Below are 19,919 nucleotides of genomic sequence, written 5' to 3' on the forward strand. Positions count from 1 at the left end.
TTTCGTTTATTTAGCCAATATTTGTATTTATTGATCTGCATTGTTGGTTATGGGCTTGTAAGTCTAAGGTCCACACCTGTTGTACTCGTACTCGGTGTTCGTGACAAATAAGAGGTTGAGGTTGGAATAATACTGTGAAATTGTGAAAACTATGATAACGCAATTTTGGTGTAAGAGCTGTTTGAAAGACCACTTGAAATTTCAGCCTGTTTTGGTGGGATGGAGTGTTGGCCTTCCATGGTGACATCACCATGTGATAAATTAGTTAATTGACCAATAACAGAGTTCCAGACATCTCTGCCAATACCAGCACCTTTTCATTTTCCTCCTTCCCACTCAGACCAAAATTATTGCTTGAGAAAATACACTTTGAAGAAGCAATTTTTGACAATTTTAATTGAAAACCACTAACACTTCAGCTCTGCTATATGCATCGCGTTGCTTTTCCATCAGCGTTGCGTCAATGGGACATTTTAACTGCTACAGAGCGTGTCGTTTTGACAGAGGAGAGCAGAGGCGAAGAGGGTCTTTATTCTATTTTCCTCTGCTGTACCATATTCATCAACTACGCGCAAGTACAATAGTGTTGGTCCTGTTTTTTGTAAGTACTCATTAAAATTGTTGCTAGTGGTTGTACTAAATGATCCTCTGATTAAACAAAAGCAACGTGTGTGCATTGTAAACATAGTCAATGTAGCTAGCTAGAGATTCTGCTAGCTAGTAGCTTCTTGACTTTCGAAATCTTAGTAAAATAACCAGTGGTGTATAGTCGAGGCCATATGCAACCGAAAAACTCTCATTATTTCAATTCACAAGACAGAATCAATATGCACGTCAGCCATCGACAATTGAACCTTCTTGAGCTTGTATGCTGCTATTGGACGTGACAAAATGCGCGCGCAACACGGGCAGTATAGTAGCTTGCATTCATTTCAAAGAAAGCATTCCCTCAATGGCTGATGGCAATGCAAGACACTCGATTGCCGTAGTGTAGCAGGGCAGTTAGTTACTTAATTGTTATCCAGAAATTAATTGCTGGAGACAAATCGGCTTAATGTCTTTTCCACAGGTGCATGTTCATTAATTGTTTATGGTTCATTGAACAAGATCTGTGAAGTTCAGATTTTTTTTTACGAATCATCTTTAAAAGACAGGGTCCTGAAAAAGGGACGTTTCTTTTTTTGCTGAGTTTACATACATACGACATGCCACCAGGGATCTCTTCACAGTCCAAGTCCAGAACAGACTGAGAAACGTGCAGTACTACATAGACCCATGACTACATGGAACCACATCAAGTAACCACATCAAGTAACTCAAGCGAGCAGTGAAATCAGATTTTAAAAACAGATAAAACACCTTATGGCACAACACTGACTGTGAAGAGACGCATACGCACACACATGCTGGCTGCATCGCTGCTTCATACGGCAACTGCAAGGCACAAGACTGCAAGGCGCTATAGAGAGTGGTGAGTACGACCCAGTACATCCATACCATGTTTACGAAGGACGTGACCAAACATTTGATTCTTACAGAAATACAACCTAGAACACAATAAATGGCCCCTCCCCTCCCATAAACTARGTTCTGTCCCTAACACTAAAACTAAATAATATAACGAAATAGAAATGTTTATATCAAACTGAATAAAAACTAGTAAATCAAGGTCAAATAAAAACCGAAAAACTCGTAAAATCACGAAACTATAATAACCTTGGTCTGTTGTCATGCTTGTGTGTATAAAAGTTGATAAAGCACTGTTGTCATTGTTTTACTGAGGATACGACTTCCGTTCATGCCAGAGATCTTGAAGTCGTCTAGTAGCTGAACCACCTTCTCTCTGCTGGGGTCGTTCTGGTCCGTGTTCCTCACTGATCTCAGCAGCTTGATCTCATCCAGGGCTGTCTCAGTGTAGTGCTCTGCACTCTTCACCACCTTCATGGCCACAAAACGCTTCCCCCTGGAAATACAGGACAACTTACACAGTGTACCAAACATGAGGAACACCATACTAATATCAGAACTGCCAACCCTGTCCAACGTTTTAGAGTACCAGACGCGCACAGAAAATTGGAGATTCATGTGCTTTGACAAACATTATGGCTCGCACCTGGTTCAGTTCAGTCCTCTGAAAAGGTACTTACAAAACCTAAATAAATTCATACTGATAAGTACAGAACATATAAAAAAAAACACATGTTTGGTGGAATAAACAATGTATGTTTATTCCATGTACAGTGTAGAATGGYGATAATTATCTACAACGTTTTTCTTAGCACATGAACCCCCAAGTTTASTCTCTATAGTAGAAGAACGCTTGTCGCCTCTCAAAACAGGGCAAATCACGAGGGACAGCTCACAACTATTGGCTTTTTAGAAACGGTTCCTAATCAACACTAAAAGCAAAATCATTTAAAACATACAAACAAAATGATCACGTCGACAGACCGCAAACTGGCTACACAAAGCTTATAGGCTACCGCAAAGGGAATCTGAACGCTGTTTGCTAGAATAGTCCGGTGTTTCAGCCGATGTAAAAGTGCCCATTGGATTTCTTTGCAGCGCGTACATCATTTCAGAGTTTCGAAATTGATAAAATCTCAAATCTAGTGAAAAGGCTTTTTTGAAGCACTGGACAGGCATTCATTCTTCATTGAGCAGTCTTCTAAACTCTCAACTCCATTTAATGCCAATATGTTCATATTTATTTTGGATTATACATTTGTAATGATTAACAAAAGCGCATTTGCGAAAAAAGCATAATCGTTGCACGAATGTACCTAACCATAAACATCAATGCCTTTCTTAAAATCAATACACAAACCAATACACAGGTTTTTAAACCTGCATATTTAGCTAAAAGAAATTCATGTTAGCAGGCAATATTAAACTATGACTTCAAGCCTAACCAACTCCCGAGATTAGACTGGTGTAACCGATGTGAAATGGCTAGCTAGTTAGCGGGGTGCACGCTAATAGCGTTTCAAACGTCARTCGCTCTGAGAATTGGAGTAGTTCCCCTTGCTCTGCAAGGGCCGCGGCTTTTGTTGAGCGATGGGTAACGATGCTTCGAGGGTGGCTGTTGTCGATGTGTTCCTGGTTTGAGCCCAGGTAGGGGCGATGACCATTGTTACAATGACCATTGTTATGTTTGGAAGAAAAGGGGGGACGTTTGCAAGCCGAAGAACACCATCCCAACCGTGAAGCACGGGGGTGGCAGCATCATGTTGTGGGGGTGATTTGCTGCAGGAGGGACTGGTGCACTTCACAAAATAGATGGCTTCATGAGAAAGGAAAATTATGTGGATATACTGAAGCAACATCAAGACATCAGTCAGGAAGTTAAAGCTTGCAAATGGGTCTTCCAAACGGACAATGACCCCAAGCACACTTCCAAAGTTGTGGCAAAATGGCTTAAGGACAGCAAAGTCAAGGTATTTGAGTGGCCATCACAAAGCTCTGACCTCAACCCTATAGAAAAGTTGTGGACAGAACTGAAAAAGCGTGTGCAAGCAAGGAGGCCTACAAACCTGACTCAATTACACCAGCTCTGCCAGGAAGAATGGGCCAAAATTCAACCACCTTACTGTGGGAAGCTTGTGGAAGGCTACCCAAAACATTTGACCCAAGTTAAACAATTTAAAGGCAATGCTACCAAATACTAATTGAATGTATGTAAACTTCTGACCCACTGGGAATGTGATGAAATAAATAAAAGCTGAAATAAATCACCTCTACTATTATTCTGACATTTCACATTCTTAAAATAAAGTGGTGATCCTAATTCACCTAAGACAGGGAATTTTTACTAGGATTAAATGTCAGGAATTGTGAAAAACAGAGTAAATGTATTTGACTAAGGTTTATGTAAACTTCCGACTTCAACTGTATATACACAAAAGTATGTGGACACCCCTTCAAATTAATAGATTCTGCTATTTCAGCCACACCCGTTGCTGACACGTATATAAAATCGAGCACACAGCCATGCAATCTCCACAGACAAACACACATATAATTGTTTGTGTGTTATTAGTTTAAGTCTATTGTTGTGACTTAGATGGAGCTCAGATCAAAATTAATGTTCAATTTATGCAAAAATCCAGGTAATTCCAAAGGGTGTATGTCAAGACATTATAGATACTGTACACCGTCAACACTTACTGTATGTCCCAGGCCAGCCACACAGTGGAGAAATGTCCCCAGCCCAGCTTCCTGATCACATGGTATCTCCCATTGAACAGGTCTCCTATCTTCACATGGTGGTAACCTCCTGCAATAGTAACATATGGTAGTTGGTGTGTGTGACTGTGTATGGACGTCTTTAACTATAACCAGAAGTCCCCACAAGAATAGTAAACAACAATTCCACCAACTGGGAACACTGACCTGTTCACCGGGCGTGCTACCTTGTCCCGGACCTGCTGTTTTCGACTCTCTCGCTCTCTTTCTTTCTGTACCGCACCTGCTGTCTCTAACTGAATGATTGGCTATGAAAAGCCAACTGACTTTTACTCCGGAGGCGCTGACCTGTTATTATTATTATGATTTGACCTTGCTGGTCATCTACGAATGTATGAACATCTTGGCCATGTACTGTTATAATTTCCAGCCGGCACAGCCAGAAGAGGACTGGCCACCCCTCAGAGCCGGGTTCCTTTCTAGGTTTCTTCCTAGGTTCCTGCCTTTCTAGGGAGTTTTTCCTCGCCACCGTGCTTCTACATCTGCATTGCTTGCTGTTTGGGGTTTTAGGCTGGGTTTCTGTGTAATACTTTGACATCGGCTGATGTAAAAAGGGCTTCATAAATACATTTGATTGATAGATTGTTAGTCGCCACGAGGTCAAATGCTACTTTTAGGGGGTTACGGTTAGAATTAGGTTAAGGGTTAGGGATAGGAGCTAGAGTTAGGATTAAGGTTATGGTTCGGTTTTTGGGTTAAGGTTAGGTTAAGAGTACAGGTTAGGGAAAAATGGGATTTTGAATGGGACTGAATTGTGTATCCCCACAAGCGCTGTACAAGACTGTGTGTGTGTGTGTACACAGTGTATCATACCTCTACAGTAGTCGTTGGGATCCTCCTGCTCCTCGTCATCAGAGCCCAGTATCTCCTCATCCTGGTCTGGGATAGGAGAGTCATTCTGCTTGGACGCACCTCCCCGCGGCGCAGGGTCTGGTCTGGAGAGAGAGAGAGAGAGGGCAGGGTTATTGTAAATGAGCCTTTTCCGTTAACCTGGGATTGAGGCGTATAGCTGCTGGATCTACACAACCGATGTCATGGGACGTGGTTTCATCTTGACATTCTACTTTTAAGGTCGGAAAACGTGACATACTTTAATTTATATGTCCCTTTGGTGCTCCCTGAAGCTGGGAGGTCAGGCCTCTAAATAGTACTCCATCGACAGCTGTGATGCCTTGGTACATTCAATCAAATCAAAATCGGCCTCAATGAAAATAGGCCAAAGTGATATTGAGGAATCTGTGTCCCAAATGGCACCCTATTCCCTTTATAGTAAACATTTTTTGACCAGGGCCCATATACAGTACCAGTCTAAAGTTTAGACACACCTACATATTCAAGGGTTTTTCTCAAATGTTTTGCTATTTTCTACATTGTAGAGTAATAGTGAAGACGTCAAAACTATGAAATAACACACATGGATTCATGAAGTAACCAAAAAAGTGATAAACAAATCAAAATATTTTATATTTGAGATTCTTCAAAGCCACCCTTTGTCTTGATGACAGCTTTGCACAATTTYTTTTCTTCCTAATGCGTTTGAGCCAATCAGTTGTGTAGTGACAAGGTAGGGGTGGTATACAGATGATAGCCCTATTTGGTAAAAGACCAAGTCCATATTATGGCAAGAACAGCTCAAATAAGCAAAGAGAAACAACAGTCCATCATTACTTTAAGACATGAAGGTCAGTCAATTTCAAGAACWTTGAAAGTTTCTTCAAGTGCAGTCGCAAAAACCATCAAGCGCTATGATGAAGCTGGCTCTCATGAGGACCTCCACAGGAAAGGAAGACCCAGAGTTACCTCTGCTGCAGAGGATAAGTMCATTAGTTACCAGCCTCAGAAATCGCAGCCCAAATAAATGCCTCACAGTTCAAGTAACAGACATCTCAACATCAACTGTTCAGAGGAGACTGAGTGAATCAGGCCTTTGTGGTCGAATTGCTGCAAAGAAACCCCTACTAAAAGGACACCAATAAGAAGAGACTTGCTTCCGCCAAGAAACACGAGCAATGGACATTAGACAGGTGAAAATCTGTCCTTTGGTCTGATGAGTCCAAATTTGAGATTTTTGGTTCCAGATGCCATGTATTTGTGAGACGCAGAGTAGATGAACGGATGATCTCCACATACAGTGGGGCAAAAAAGTATTTAGTCAGCCACCAATTGTGCAAGTTCTCCCATTGCCAACAAAGGGTATATAACAAAGTATTGAGAAACTTTTGTTATTGACCAAATACTTATTTTCCACCATAATTTGCAAATAAATTCATAAAAAATCCTACAATGTGATTTTCTGGATTTTCCCCCCCCTCATTTTGTCTGTCATAGTTGAAGTGTACTTATGATGAAAATTACAGGCCTCTCTCATCTTTTTAAGTGGGAGAACTTGCACAATTGGTGGCTGNCCTTGAATACCGGTTTCTTTCATTTAATGTTCATGTTATGGGGATTTTTATATAAAGGAAATTTGTCTTTTGTGTCTGTTGAAAATTAAAGATTACTGACAGAGCCATAAGAAAATATTGCTTTATTTATCTGATCATATTGGAATATATTTGTTAGGTTTTCAGTAGGTTCAATTAGGTTCACTAGACTATATGCGTCATTTAAAAATTTTTCAATGAACATTCGAACAGTCCGGCCCTCGGCTTGTAGCTAAATTTTTTATTTGGCCCTCCGTCCATTTGACTTTGACACCCCTGCTGTTGATGATTTATTTACAATTCAAGGCACACTTAACCAGCATGGCTACCACAGTATTCTGCAGCGACACGCCACCTATCGAGTTTGCGCTTATTGGGACTATCATTTGTTTTTCAACAGGACATTGACCCAACACATCTCCAGGCTGTGTAAGGGCTATTTGACCAGGAAGGAGAGTGCTGCATCAGATGACCTGGCCTCCACAAACACCCAACCTCAACCCAATTGAAACGGTTTGGGATGAGTTGGACCGCAGAGTAAAGGAAAAGCAGTCAACAAGTGCTCAGCATATGTGGGAACTCCTTAAAGAGTTGGAAAAGCATTCCATGTCAATCTGGTTCAGAGAATGCAAGAGTGTGCAAAGCTGTCATCAAGGCAAAGAGTCGCTAGTTTGAAGAATCTAAAATATATTTCAATTTGTTTAACACTTTTTTGGTTACAACACTATTACTACACTAATTGAAAATTGTAAAAATAAAGAAAAACCCTTGAATGAGTAGGTGTGTCAACTTTTGACTGGTTTTCTATGTTTGGTGTTGTCGGTTTGTTTGATGCTGTGAAACTTTGCTCTCAGATTGCTCTCAGATTATCAAGTCCTGTTATGATAACTTTGTTGGTACAGGCGAGCACATCAGCAGTGGAGCTCAAATGATTGCTCTCTGTCTCATAGAAATAGTTGGTTTTTAGCTGTATATAGTCAACTAACTAGTTGTTTTGTCTTGTTCCTACCGATTTAATTCATATGTTAACAAAAACAGTTGTGTGTAGCGGTAAATTTGGGCTGCGTCACYAAGCGTCAACTTCAGCTGTCACTTTCACTAGCTAGCCATACAGACAAGTCTCAAGTAATAATGTCACATGCACAAGTACAGTGAAATGCCTTTCTTGCAAACTCAAAACCCAATAATGCAATAATCAATAACAATGTATTACAAAAACATTTTTTAGCGAGAAATAAGAATAAAGGAAAATGAAATGCATAATAAAGTAGGTAAGCATACTCTACACAGGAACTGCGGCGGTCATTCTTGTACGTCTTCCTGTCTTCGGCCGTAGCACGAGGGTTGTCTACGATAGCTCTGTGTGTGGGAMSCCTGCTCRTCAGTTTAGCGCCAACCTCTGTGTTAATCCAGAGCTWTTGATAAACAGTGAACCCACAGCGTGGGTACCACATCGCCGATGCATTTTCTAATGAAGCCAGTGACGGAGGTGGTTAGCTCATCAACATTATCGGCGGAGTCTCTAAACATATTCCAATCAGTGCTAGCAAAGCAGTCCCGTATACACTCTGATTCTGGTGACCATTTCTCAACATAGAAAATTGCGGGTASTTCCTGTTTCAGCTTCTGCTTGTAAACAGGAAGCATGAGTACGTAGTCATGATCTGATTTGCCAAATGGCGGACGAGGGAAGGTCTTGTATGCATGCTTGAGGGTAGAATAGCAGTGGTCTYGGACTTTATCGCCCTTAGTGGCGTTAGAGACGTGTTGATTGAAGTTGGGCATCATGGGTCTTAAAATCGCGTGCAACCAGAAAAGCAGCCTCCGCGTGTAGGGTTTCCAGCTTGTTTATAGCCTTGTACAATTTGTTAAGCGCCAGCTTGCTATTTTTATTGTCCTGAGGTGAAAAGTATACAGCAGTCACAATAACAGTTGAAAACTCCCTCGGGAGATAGAAGGGTCAGCATTTGACCATCAGGTATTGCAAGACAGAATAACAGAATTAGCACACCAGTTGGTGTAGGTGAGGAGGCAAACACCCCCCCCCTTAATTTTCCTGACTCCATTGTACTGTCCACCCATTTAGTTGGATAGCCGTGGGGGGTATKTTCTCCGAGAGCCATGTTTCTGAAAAGCAAAGAATATTGCAGTCCCCCCCGTTGGTTGCAAATCCTAGATCGGAGGTCATCCATCTTATTATCAAGTGACTGTACATTAGCCAGTAGAATGGAYGGAAGAGGTGGCCAGTTTTCCCTTTGCATTAATCTCATCATTACCCCCATCGCTTGCCTCTGTAACGCCGGCATTTCCGCTTGGGCAGCCCAAAAATTTGGTCAGAATTAGAGCCCAGGGAAGATGAGTCGAAGTAGAAGCCGGAATTGGGTTAAGTAACTGCCGATCTGATGTTCAAAAGAAACAATAACAGATATATTGTGAAAATAGAGTTAAAATAAACAACAAAATAGCAATGTTGGGTCGGAGCTCGCAAAACTGCGGCCATCCAGTATGGCGTCATCTTGCACTTCTAACCACTGAAATGAAGGCTAGAGTAATGTGTGTTAATCTGTTTGGCATAAGTTAGGGTTTGTCATGTTTGCTATGTGCAGAAATGCATAGGCTATACATTGCCTCGTTTTCACATTATTTTACAGCTTAGCTGTGTAGGGTAGATGCCCGTGCAGTGGAGCTCATAGCCACCGTGCTTCTACACCTGCATTGCTTGCTGTTTGGGGTTTTAGGCTGGGTTTCTGTACAGCACTTTGAGATATCAGCTGATGTAAGAAGGGCTWTATAAATACATTTGATTTGATGATGAGTTGGATATTTGTTTACATAGCCAGCTAACAAGTTGCTTGTTTTGACCGATGCAATTCATTTGGAAACTGTCCCAGCTTCGTAACTAATCAGCTAACATTGGCAAACTCTGTAGTTCGTTTGTCAGGCAAGAAAGCAASAGTTCATTGGCGAGAGAGCGAGGTTCTGGAGTTGTTTTTAAAAGTGTTAAGAACTTATATTGTAATGGAATACAACAAGAAAATAGGCGGGGTTGKCCATCTTAAACAACCGAGGTGCTATTACAATGTTGGATGCAATGGGCACCTCTTGAAGGCAAAAAAAAGTTGTGGCTTGTTTTAAATCACATTGCCTATAGTAGGAAGAAAAGGCAGTGCACGCKGTTTAGACAGATTATTGTTGAGTTGGGATTGTCAGTGAAAAGTAACTTTTCCCACATTTTATTACTTTACAGCGTTATTCTAAAATTGATCAATCCATACACAATATCACAATGACAAAGCAAAAACAGGTTATCTATTTTGGTCAAATGTATAAAACTGAAATATCATTAACATAAGTATTCAGACCCTTTACTCAGTCCTTTGTTGAAGCACCTTTGGCAGCGATTACAGCCTCGACTCTTCTTAGGTACGACGCTACAAGCTTGGCACACCTGTATTTGGGGAGATTTTCCCATTCTTCTCTGCAGATCCTCTCTAGCTCTGTCAGGTTGGATGGGGAGCAAGGCTGCACAGCAGACGTGACMCTTGGCATTCAGGCCAAAGAGTTCAATCTTCATTTCATCAGRSCAGAGAATCTTGTTTCTCATGGTCTGAGTCCTTTAAGTGCCTTTTAGCAAACTCCAAGCAGGCTGMRATGTYCCTTTTACTGYGGAGTGGCTTCCYTCTGGCCACTCTACCATAAAGGTCTGATTGGTGGAGTGCTGCAGAGATGGTTGTCCTTCCGGAAGGTTCTCCCATCTCCACAGAAGAACTCTGGAGCTCTGTCAGAGTGACCATCGAGTTCTTGGTCACCTCCCTGACCAAGGCCCTCCTCCCTTGATTGAGCAGTTTGGCCGGGTGGCCAGCTCTAGGAAGAGTCTTGGTGGTTCCAAACTTCTTCCATTTAAGAATGATGTAGGCAACTGTGTTCTTGGGGACCTTCAATGCTGCAGACATTTTTTGATACACTTCCCCAGATCTGTGCCTCGAATCCTTTCTTGGAGCTCTATGGACAATTCCTTCAAGCTCATGGCTTGGTTTTTGCTCTGATGTGGACCTTATACAGACAGCTGTGTGCTTTTCCAAATCATGTCCAAATCAATTGAATTTACCACAGGTGGACTCCAAGTTGTAGAAAAAAACATCAAGGATGATCAATGGGAACAGGATGCACCTGAACTCAATTTCGATTCTCATAGCACAGGGTCTGAAGACTTAAGTAAATAAGGTATTAAAACCACATTGTTGGTTAAGGGCTTGTAAGCAAGCATTRTTTMGGCGCATGTGACAAATAAAATGTGATTTATTTATGTTTAAACCCYTTTTCTCTTTGTCATTATGGAGTATTGTGTGTAGATTGATGTGGGGYAAAATTGATTGAATCCATTTTAGAATAKGGCTGMAACGTAACAAATGTGGAAAAAGTCAATGMGTCTGAATACTTTCCGAATGCACTGTATCTAGACGTATCGAATCATCTGGGAAGGGAAAGAACCCTAATGATTTCCCTACTACACGTGCAAACCTGCCCAGCAAAATATAGCACGAATCAGACCTGATTGTGCCACCAGCTGCATTTACTACATATTGTTACAAGTTCAATACGATTTGGCTTGACTGAATAGTTCAAATGTGAGAAGTTCTCTGGTTAGAGCCTGTAGACCGGGCAAAAATCGTGTAGTCTATTTCAGCCTTCAGACGCATGGGACCTCAGCCCACAGAACTATAATTCATTCTATATCTACGCCACAGCCTCAGTGGGTGTGCAAGTTCTCCAGTCAGCTTGAGAGGCTGATGTTTGCCATGGGGTAATCAGTGGGTGAAAACAGAGCAGCACGTCCCATTTTCTTTAGACTATGGCACTGTCTGGTGTTTTTCTGTTCAACACTGGAAGTCTACTGAGGAAAACTGGATTGTGGATCAAAATTAGTATTGAATTGCTCTCTCCCCATTTCCTTCTTCGAGTGCGCACACACACACACACACACACACACACACACACACACACACACACACAACACACACACAACACACACACACACACACACACACACACACACACACACACACACCCTCAAACCCACCAACTCCTGTCAGCTGACAAACTCAATGGTCAGCTGACTGGGATCAAGTATAGCAACACTATTCTGAACCTCAGGGACAACTACAAATTTACCCGTCCTTGATTCCCATCTCATAGCATTTTGAAAAGGAGGTGAAATGAAGAGGATACAAGGAATCAAGGAAAGATTAATAGCAAAAAAACCAAGGTCCTCATGCACGACAGCTGTAGGCTACAGGGATCCATCATCCTACACAACAAAACACAAACACACACCAGGAATAAACAAGCAACATTCTCACAGTCACTGTAAATTAAATCCACCTTACAAGGTTTGCATTTATTTAACCTCCACCTCATGTAACTAAATATTGCCATAGAGGACTTCGCTGCAGTCACTTCCCTGCCTCACCGTCTGACATTCTCCCAACTGTTAATGCGGAGGGCTTTATATCCATTTCAAAGATGCACATATCCTCCTACTAACTTTATAGCATTGTTGCGTTAGGCATTTGAAAATGCCCTTTATGACGATGATGATGATCCGTTCCTTTTAGTGGTAGTTTTGTGATAACTACACAGATTTTAATTTTGTAAAAAAGAAAAAAGATTTGGTTAGGGATTGTCTCAACGTTAACGATCCCCATATCGTTTAAAAGTTCACAACCCTAGCGGGGAGAGAGGGGTGGAGAATGAGGTGGAGCGAGAGAGGGTGCCAGACAATTATGAAAGGGAAGGACGTGTAGACAATGTCACCGACATTTTCCCGTCTCCATTGATGAGCAACTGTCACAGCTGCTGTTGCATTCATTCCTGACACACACGCACCACACTCGCAAAAACACACACGGCTCGACATTAATGCGTGTCCTCTTGTCCGAGACAAGTTTAAACAATATATAAAAAAATCAGACAAGAATATAGATTTAAGTTGTCTGAATGGACAAGCAATATATATTAAAAAATGTCATCACAATATCAATAACGTCGATCAGAAGAGGCCAAACATTGGCACAATATTCAAATCTATTTTTCATGTACATAAATAAAAAGCCAACATGTCAAATTATAGGTGATATGCATATTGGCTACAGCTTCATCTCCAAACCGATGCTGACATGAGGCAGGAACCAGAAAATGTAGCCAGACTTTAACCCATTACAGTTAAAACCCTGTCCAAGCCGGGAGAGGGGTTTCTACTAAGCTAGAAAACATATGACCTTTTAAGAAGGTCATACCAAGGATCCTTTCGCTATTTGATTTGGAATTTTAAAGCCCTTTAAGCCCTTTTTTAAACCCCTTTAAGTATCAAAAAAATAATTATATATATATATATATATATTATTTATTGAAAAATTATTTGGCCTTACTGCTATTAGCCCAAACAAACACATTGAATAACAGATTCACTACATGGTACAACACATAGTTGTCGCCCCCCCCCCCCAAAAAAGGAACTTTGTTCCGAAGTGTCTGTCCTATATCTGAGAGATAAGAAAGATCAGGAAACTTACCCTATATGACCAAAAGTATGTGGGCACCTGCTCGTCGAACATTCCAAAATCATGAGCATTAATATGGAGTAGGTCCCCCCTTTCCTGCTATAACAGCCTCCACTCTTCTGGGAAGGGTTTCCACTAGATGCTGGAACATTGGAAGCAAGTCCCCACAGCATTTAACCACAAGAGCATTAGTGAAGTCGGGCAATGATGTTGGGCGATTAGGCCTGGCTCGCCGTCGGCGTTTCAATGAATCCCAAAGGTGTTCGATGGGGTTGAGGTCAGGGCTCTGTGCAGGCCAGTCAAGTTCCACCACACCGATCTCGACAAACCATTTCTGTATGGACCTCGCTTTGTGCACAGGGGCATTGTCATGCTGAAACAGGAAAGGGCCTTCCCCAAACGGTTGCACAAAGTTAAACACATGATAATCTAGAACATCATTGTATGCTTTAGCATTAAGATTTCCCTTCACAGGAATGAAGGGCCCAAGCCCAAAACGGTAGCGTTCACCTGGAATCCACCAAACCCAGATTTGTCCGCCATATGGTGGACCGCCATATGGTGAAGCGTAATTCATCACTCCAGAGAAGGCATTTCCACTGCTCCAGAGATCAAYGGCGGTGAGCTTTACACCACTCCGGCCGATGCTTGGCATTGCGCATGGTGATCTCAGGCTTGTGTGGGCCGGCTTGGTCAAGGAAACCCATTTCACGAAGCTCCAGATGAACAGTTCTTGTGCTGACGTTGCTTCCAGAGGCAGTGTGACCGTTGCAGAGGACAAATGATTTTTACGCCCTACACGCTTCAGCGGTCGTCCCCTTTCTGCGAGCTCTTCAGTATGGCCATTCTACTGCCACTGTTTGTCTATGGAGATTGCATGGCGGTGTGTTCGACTTTATACACTGGTCAGCAACGGGTGTGGCTGAAATAGACAAATCCACTAATTTGAAGGGTTGTCCACACACACAAAATAATTTAACCCCTTATTTGCGTCACTAAACAGTTTCCATACATACTTCCAAGAGCAAAACAACAGACCTAAACGTGTTCGCAAGAATCTCCTTTCCATAGAGGGGTCAAAAATGTTTGTAGGCCAAATCGTTCGGACGCTACAGACGATTTTGGTCTTATGGTCTGACACAAACTGCTCTAACTCCTCACCTTTCACCACAGATGCGGAAGTGCAATATTTCTATCTTAAACGGACAGATTTTTAATGGGGATTGCTTTATTATGCCAATTCTATTCATTTCATAAAGACAAAAGTATTTGGTTGTATGCAAGGAAGCTAATAGGTAGAGTGTAGCCTACATCGTAAAAAAATAGTAATGCATTATATTTTGTAAAGTGGTTCCTTGCGTCATACAATGATGTAAAATGGTGTTAGACCATTTTATATTTCTTTGACAAGTAAATACAATCTGTCCTACTTGTCCAAAGGACATGTGGCTAAAAAYGTTCATGTCACGCCCGGACACACACACACTTCCTTTCTCTATTAACCCTCTTCTACTTCGGTGACTACTTCGCTAATCTAACCAGGGTCAAACATCAGAGACAGAAAAAACTCACAGACCTCCCTGACCACTGTTGAATTCTCAGTTGGGCTATAGCACCAGACAGACAGGCAGAAAGACCAGTGTTTTCAGTCAGACTCTTCTCCCTAAAATCACTGAAGTGTCTTTTCCTGCTTCCTCAATCCTCAGGACCACTGCAGAGGACAAAGCCCAGCTGTTACAGCTCTCTCTTCTCTTCTTACCACACACACACACACACATCAGGGGTACTTCAAGGACATGCAAGTGCAGAGATCCTGACACACACACACGCGCACCTCCTCTACCCCTGCTCTTACCTGCAGGATGCTCGGATGCCCATGGAGGGAGGTGTAGAGAGGATGGGTGCAGGCGGGACCTGAGATCCTCACTCCATACACCACAATACGACAAGATGAGGAGATGAGTGAAGAGGAGGAGATGGGATCAGCGTGGAGATGAACAGAGTCCAGAAAACAGAGGGGAAAAGTACAAAGGGAGGAAGAGAGCGGGAGAGGAAGAGAGCAGTGCAGAGAAGGAGAGGAGGATAAGAATGAAGAGGAGAAATCTGTGAGCCCCAGTCTCGCTGCAGGCTCAGGCAAAGGAGCTAGACACTGCTGTTACTGCCCCCCCTCTCTCCCCCGCTCATTCACTCTCACCCTCTCGCTGACCGAGAACTCTCCTTGGCTGTCGTCAGCGCCCGGCCCAACCTCCTCCCCTCTCTGCTCAGCTATGATTGGCTGACTCAGCCCAGCACTGCATTGCAGGTGATGAATGCTTACACCTCCTCCACCTCAGACCAAAACAACCCCCCCCCCCCTCATCAAGTCTTTCTTCTCGTTCCCTCCATCTGCTTCCTTCTCTCATTATCATCACAACGCATCAATCTGCATCTGTACCATCTCTCGCCCTATTCACTCTCTTTGTGTTCACTACTCTTAGCAATGCTGCACAACGTGGTCGTCCGTCTCTGTGTCCATGTGCATCTCCCTCTCTTTATGCAAAGTGGCAGAGTTTATTCATAAATTACTCAGCCCATTACCCTACATTACCGTGTTCCTCTCAATGTTTCCCCACTTATTACTGTTACTATGGAGCCAGGGGTAACTCTGCACACACTGAACACTGTCCTGTCACCTCAAAACATGTACAGCATAGTCTCCAAGAATCTCGGCTAAACAAAGATGTTATTTGACCGTAGTACATTTGCTTTTATTTTTCATTTTACTCAGATGGCTGTTAGCAATGACTTGAGCAACAGACAGAGTAATGTAAATCCATATTCAAATGGCCAKGGTCTTTACACCCCAGAGTATTTCTGAAGTATTGTGGTGGCAGCATATTGTTATGTGGATGCCTGTCACCGGAAGGGACTGGGGAGTTTGTCACGCCGTAGTCTTTGGAAAAGCTAACCCTCAGATTCAGCGGAACAATTACACAAATTAGTAATGCCAAAGACGCATCAGAATGACTGTCCAATAGGTGTTGAGTGTTCCTGAATGGTCCAGTCTCAGTACGAACTTAAATCTGCTTGAAAATCAGAGACACGGTTTGAATARTGCTGTCCATCCATGATTCCCAACCAAATTTACTGAGCTTGAGCAATTTTGCTAAAAACAAGAGATATGTTGCCCAAAGAGTTGTGCAAGGTTGGTAGAATCTTAAAATGATTCACAGCTGTAATGGCTGTCCTTTAGAGAAACTAAAATAGGCCAGGTCTGTGTGTTGCAGTATGCCTTTGTAGAATAACACAAAACATATCCTTTTTATATTTTTACGAATATTTATTTGTGYGCGGTCTAATTATTTTATTATGAAAGGCTGGAAATGGTATATAATCTCCCCTCAGAGTCAAATCAGACACCGAGTACAGTGTGTGTGGTTCACAATGGAAAGCCAAACCAAACTAATGGATGGACTGACAGCATTGCAAATTTAGAGTTTAGATGAGCTGGAATCTGATGGCATTTTTAGCTCGATATCGACGTTGCCGACGAAGGTGATGTGACTTCATGTGACTGACATCGWCTTAGTCTTCAAGCCCAACACCTTTCCATAACGTGGTGAAAGAATAAACCAGGCCCGGCGGATGAGTGACTCGGACTGGTTTTGAGACTCGTGGAGTTTTACATGGGCAAAGGCAGTAATGTGACCATGGACAACTTCTTCACATACATATCCCTGGCAGACACGTTCATTGCAAAGAAGACTAGCCTGCTCGGAACGATGAACAGAGACGGAAGCTGCTGCATTCTGCACAAAAGATACCAGCAGAGCTACACTCCACATTAGTGATGGAGAGTGCTAAAGCAACACTCACGGCGGACAGATGTCAAATAAATACGTGTTTGCATCCTCAGCACCAGGCATCCCACTGTTGCCATCGGCTGTGGCCAAAAAAAAYYAAKRSGYYYKSGMMYKKYYKRWKKAWRSSKKKAAAGGTATGAAGCTGTGGACCCGAAGCATAAAGAAAAGACGAGATTGATTCATGCGTAAAGGAATGGCTATAAGMGCACAACACACTGTCAAATACAATCAACAAATTACTCTTTTCATATATTGTCATGGATATAAAGTGTCTTCCGAAAGTATTCACACCCTTTGACTTTTTCAACATTTTGTTGTGCTACAGCCTGAATTTAAAATMGATTAAATTGAGATTGTGTCACTGATCTACACACAATACCCCCTAATGTCAAAGTGGAATTGTTTTTAGAAATGTATACAAATTAATAAAAAAAATAAGTCAACCTTTTTCTTATGGCAAGCCTAAATAAGTTCAGAAGTTAAAGTGTGCTTAACAAGCCATAATAAATTGCATGGACTCAATGTGTGCAAGTGTTTAAKACCATTTTTGAATAACTYCCCCATCTCTGTACCCCACACATACAATGATCTATAAGGTCCCTCAGTCGAGCAGTGAATTTCAAGCACAGATTCAACCACAGAGAGTTCTTCCAATGGTTCGCAAAGAAGGGCACCTATTGGTAGATGTTTTATTGTTTGTTTTTAAGTAGCCGTTGAATATCCCTTTGAGCATGGTGCAGTTATTAATTACACTTTGGATGGTGTATCATAAAGCCCAGTCACTACAAAGATACAGGCGCCCTTCCTAACTCAGTTGCCGGAGAGGAAGGAAAGGCTCAGYTATTTCACCAATGGTGATTTTAAAACAGTTAAGGAGTTTAATGGCTGTGATAGGAGATAARTGATGATGGGATCAACATTGTACTTACTCCACAATACTAACATAATGACAGAGTGAAAGAAAGCCTGTACAGAATAAACATATTCCAAAACGTGCATCCTGTTTGCAACAAGGCACTAAAGTATACTGCAAACTTTTGTCATGAATACAAAGTGTTATGTTTGGAGCAAATCCAACGCATCACGGAGTACCACTCTTCATATTTTGAAGCATGGTGGTGGCTGCATCATGTTATGGGTATTCTTGTCATCGGCAAGGACCAGGTTTTTTTTTTTTGAGGGGGGGGGTTAAAAATAAACGGAATAGAGCTAAGCACAGGCAAAATCCTAGAGTAAAACATGGTTCAGTCTGCTTTCCAACAGACACTGGGTGGATGTGTTAGCTTAGCTACCTGACTGCCATTCCAAGTTACACCACCAGAAATATGCAACAATTTGTCAAGTCAACAAACGTGACGTCTAGATCTCCCTGTGCGGTGTACACTGCGTAAAATGGCCTGTTTGTGTGTCTACATGTAAGTCAGAATGTCTTTAATGATTGGATGCTAGGAGAACGCTACCTGCCCCAATGCATAGTGCCAACTGTAAAGTTTGGTGGAGGAGGAATAATGGTCTGGGCCTGTTTGTCATGCTCCCTTAGTTCCACTGAAGCGAAATCTTAATGCTACAGCATACACTGATATGCTAGATGATTCTGTGCTTCCAACTTTGTGGCAACAGTTTGGGGAAGGCCCTTTCCTGTTTCAGCATGACAATGCCCACATGCACAAACCGAGGTCCATACAGAAATGGTTTGTCAAGATTGGTGTGGAAGAACTTGACTGGCCTGCACAGGCTCTAACCTCAACCCATCGAACACCTTTGGGATGAACTGGAACGCCGACTGCGAGCCAACCCTAATCGCCAAACATCAGTGCCCGACCTCACAAAGGCTCGAGGCTGAATGGAAGCAAGTCCCTGCAGCAATGTTACAATATCTACTGGAAAGCCTTCACAGAAGAGTGGAGGCTGTTATAGCAGCGAAMGGGGGACCAACTCCATATTAATGCCCTTCATTTTGGAATGAGATGTTCGACGAGCAGGTGTCCACATACTTTTGGTCATGWAGTGTAACACGACCAGTAAGCCTTATTTACTTTGAAGAACTACTAAAATAGTTTTTTAGGCAGCAGCTCTAGAGATGAGAGGATGACATGGAATCAAATAATAGTAATCAAACAAAAATGTAATATGCACAACTGAAAATTTGACTTAAGTGAAGTAATGTGAATAAATTATTGTTAATAAGTGATAAGCAGTAATGGGCAGGTACTACCATCATGGGACTTGTATTCATTGTTTTATTTCAGTTTGCTACAAAACCAGCAAGTATAGTGTAGAGAATCATTGTACTAGCTAAACCGCTGTGAAATATATCTACATGACCAAAAGTATTTCCACACTATGAAGTTGGAATAAGTATGAAAATGACTCTTTTTAGTGTAAGAGTCATTTTGAAATTTCAACCTGCTTTGGGGGGGATGGAGTTGAAGCCTGCCTGGTGAKATCACCAGGCGGTAAATGAGTTAATACACCAATAAGAGGGTTCCAAACCTTTCTGCCAATAACAGCAAGTTTTCAGATTTCCCCTCCTCACTCAGACAACTCCCAGACAGTCCTAGCAAACTTCTTGCTTGAGAAATTACTTTATGCTAAGAATCCATTTTTGTTTCTTTTCGACAATTTAAATTGAAAACAATCACAGTATGGTACTTAATTGTAAAAACAGCTACATTGGACCTTTAATTTCAGGCAGGAAAAACACCAGAACGTGACTTGCCAGCTAGACTAAGAGGTGGCCTTTTCTTAATTTCCTACGTCTGCCTAGTCCACTCACAATGAACTAGTTAGTCAGTGAGAGACAATCAGTCAGTCAGGGAGTGTCAATCAGTGAGACAGTCGGTACAAAA

The 19,919-nt window shown here is 42.1% G+C and overlaps 1 protein-coding gene across 2 annotated transcripts in view; it reads right to left on the reverse strand.

Moving 5' to 3' along the window:
• Window positions 1-19,919, reverse strand: part of LOC111969699 (SRSF protein kinase 1) — a 47,844-nt gene that overhangs the window by 14,228 nt on the left and 13,697 nt on the right. The window contains exons 1-4 of one of the 2 annotated variants that reach the window (XM_023995885.3): window positions 15,084-15,168; window positions 5,059-5,180; window positions 4,168-4,276; window positions 1,788-1,963 (exon numbers count right to left, since the gene is read on the reverse strand). In XM_023995885.3, the coding sequence (XP_023851653.1) occupies window positions 1,788-1,963; window positions 4,168-4,276; window positions 5,059-5,180; window positions 15,084-15,106 (430 nt within the window). In that variant the 5' untranslated portion in view covers window positions 15,107-15,168. Of the gene's footprint in view, window positions 1-1,787; window positions 1,964-4,167; window positions 4,277-5,058; window positions 5,181-15,083; window positions 15,169-19,919 lie in introns of those variants that run through there. The other variant, XM_023995884.3, reaches the window with a different exon arrangement.

Source organism: Salvelinus sp. IW2-2015, linkage group LG11 (genome assembly GCF_002910315.2).
Source record: "Salvelinus sp. IW2-2015 linkage group LG11, ASM291031v2, whole genome shotgun sequence".
Taxonomy (NCBI): Eukaryota; Metazoa; Chordata; class Actinopteri; order Salmoniformes; family Salmonidae; genus Salvelinus; species Salvelinus sp. IW2-2015.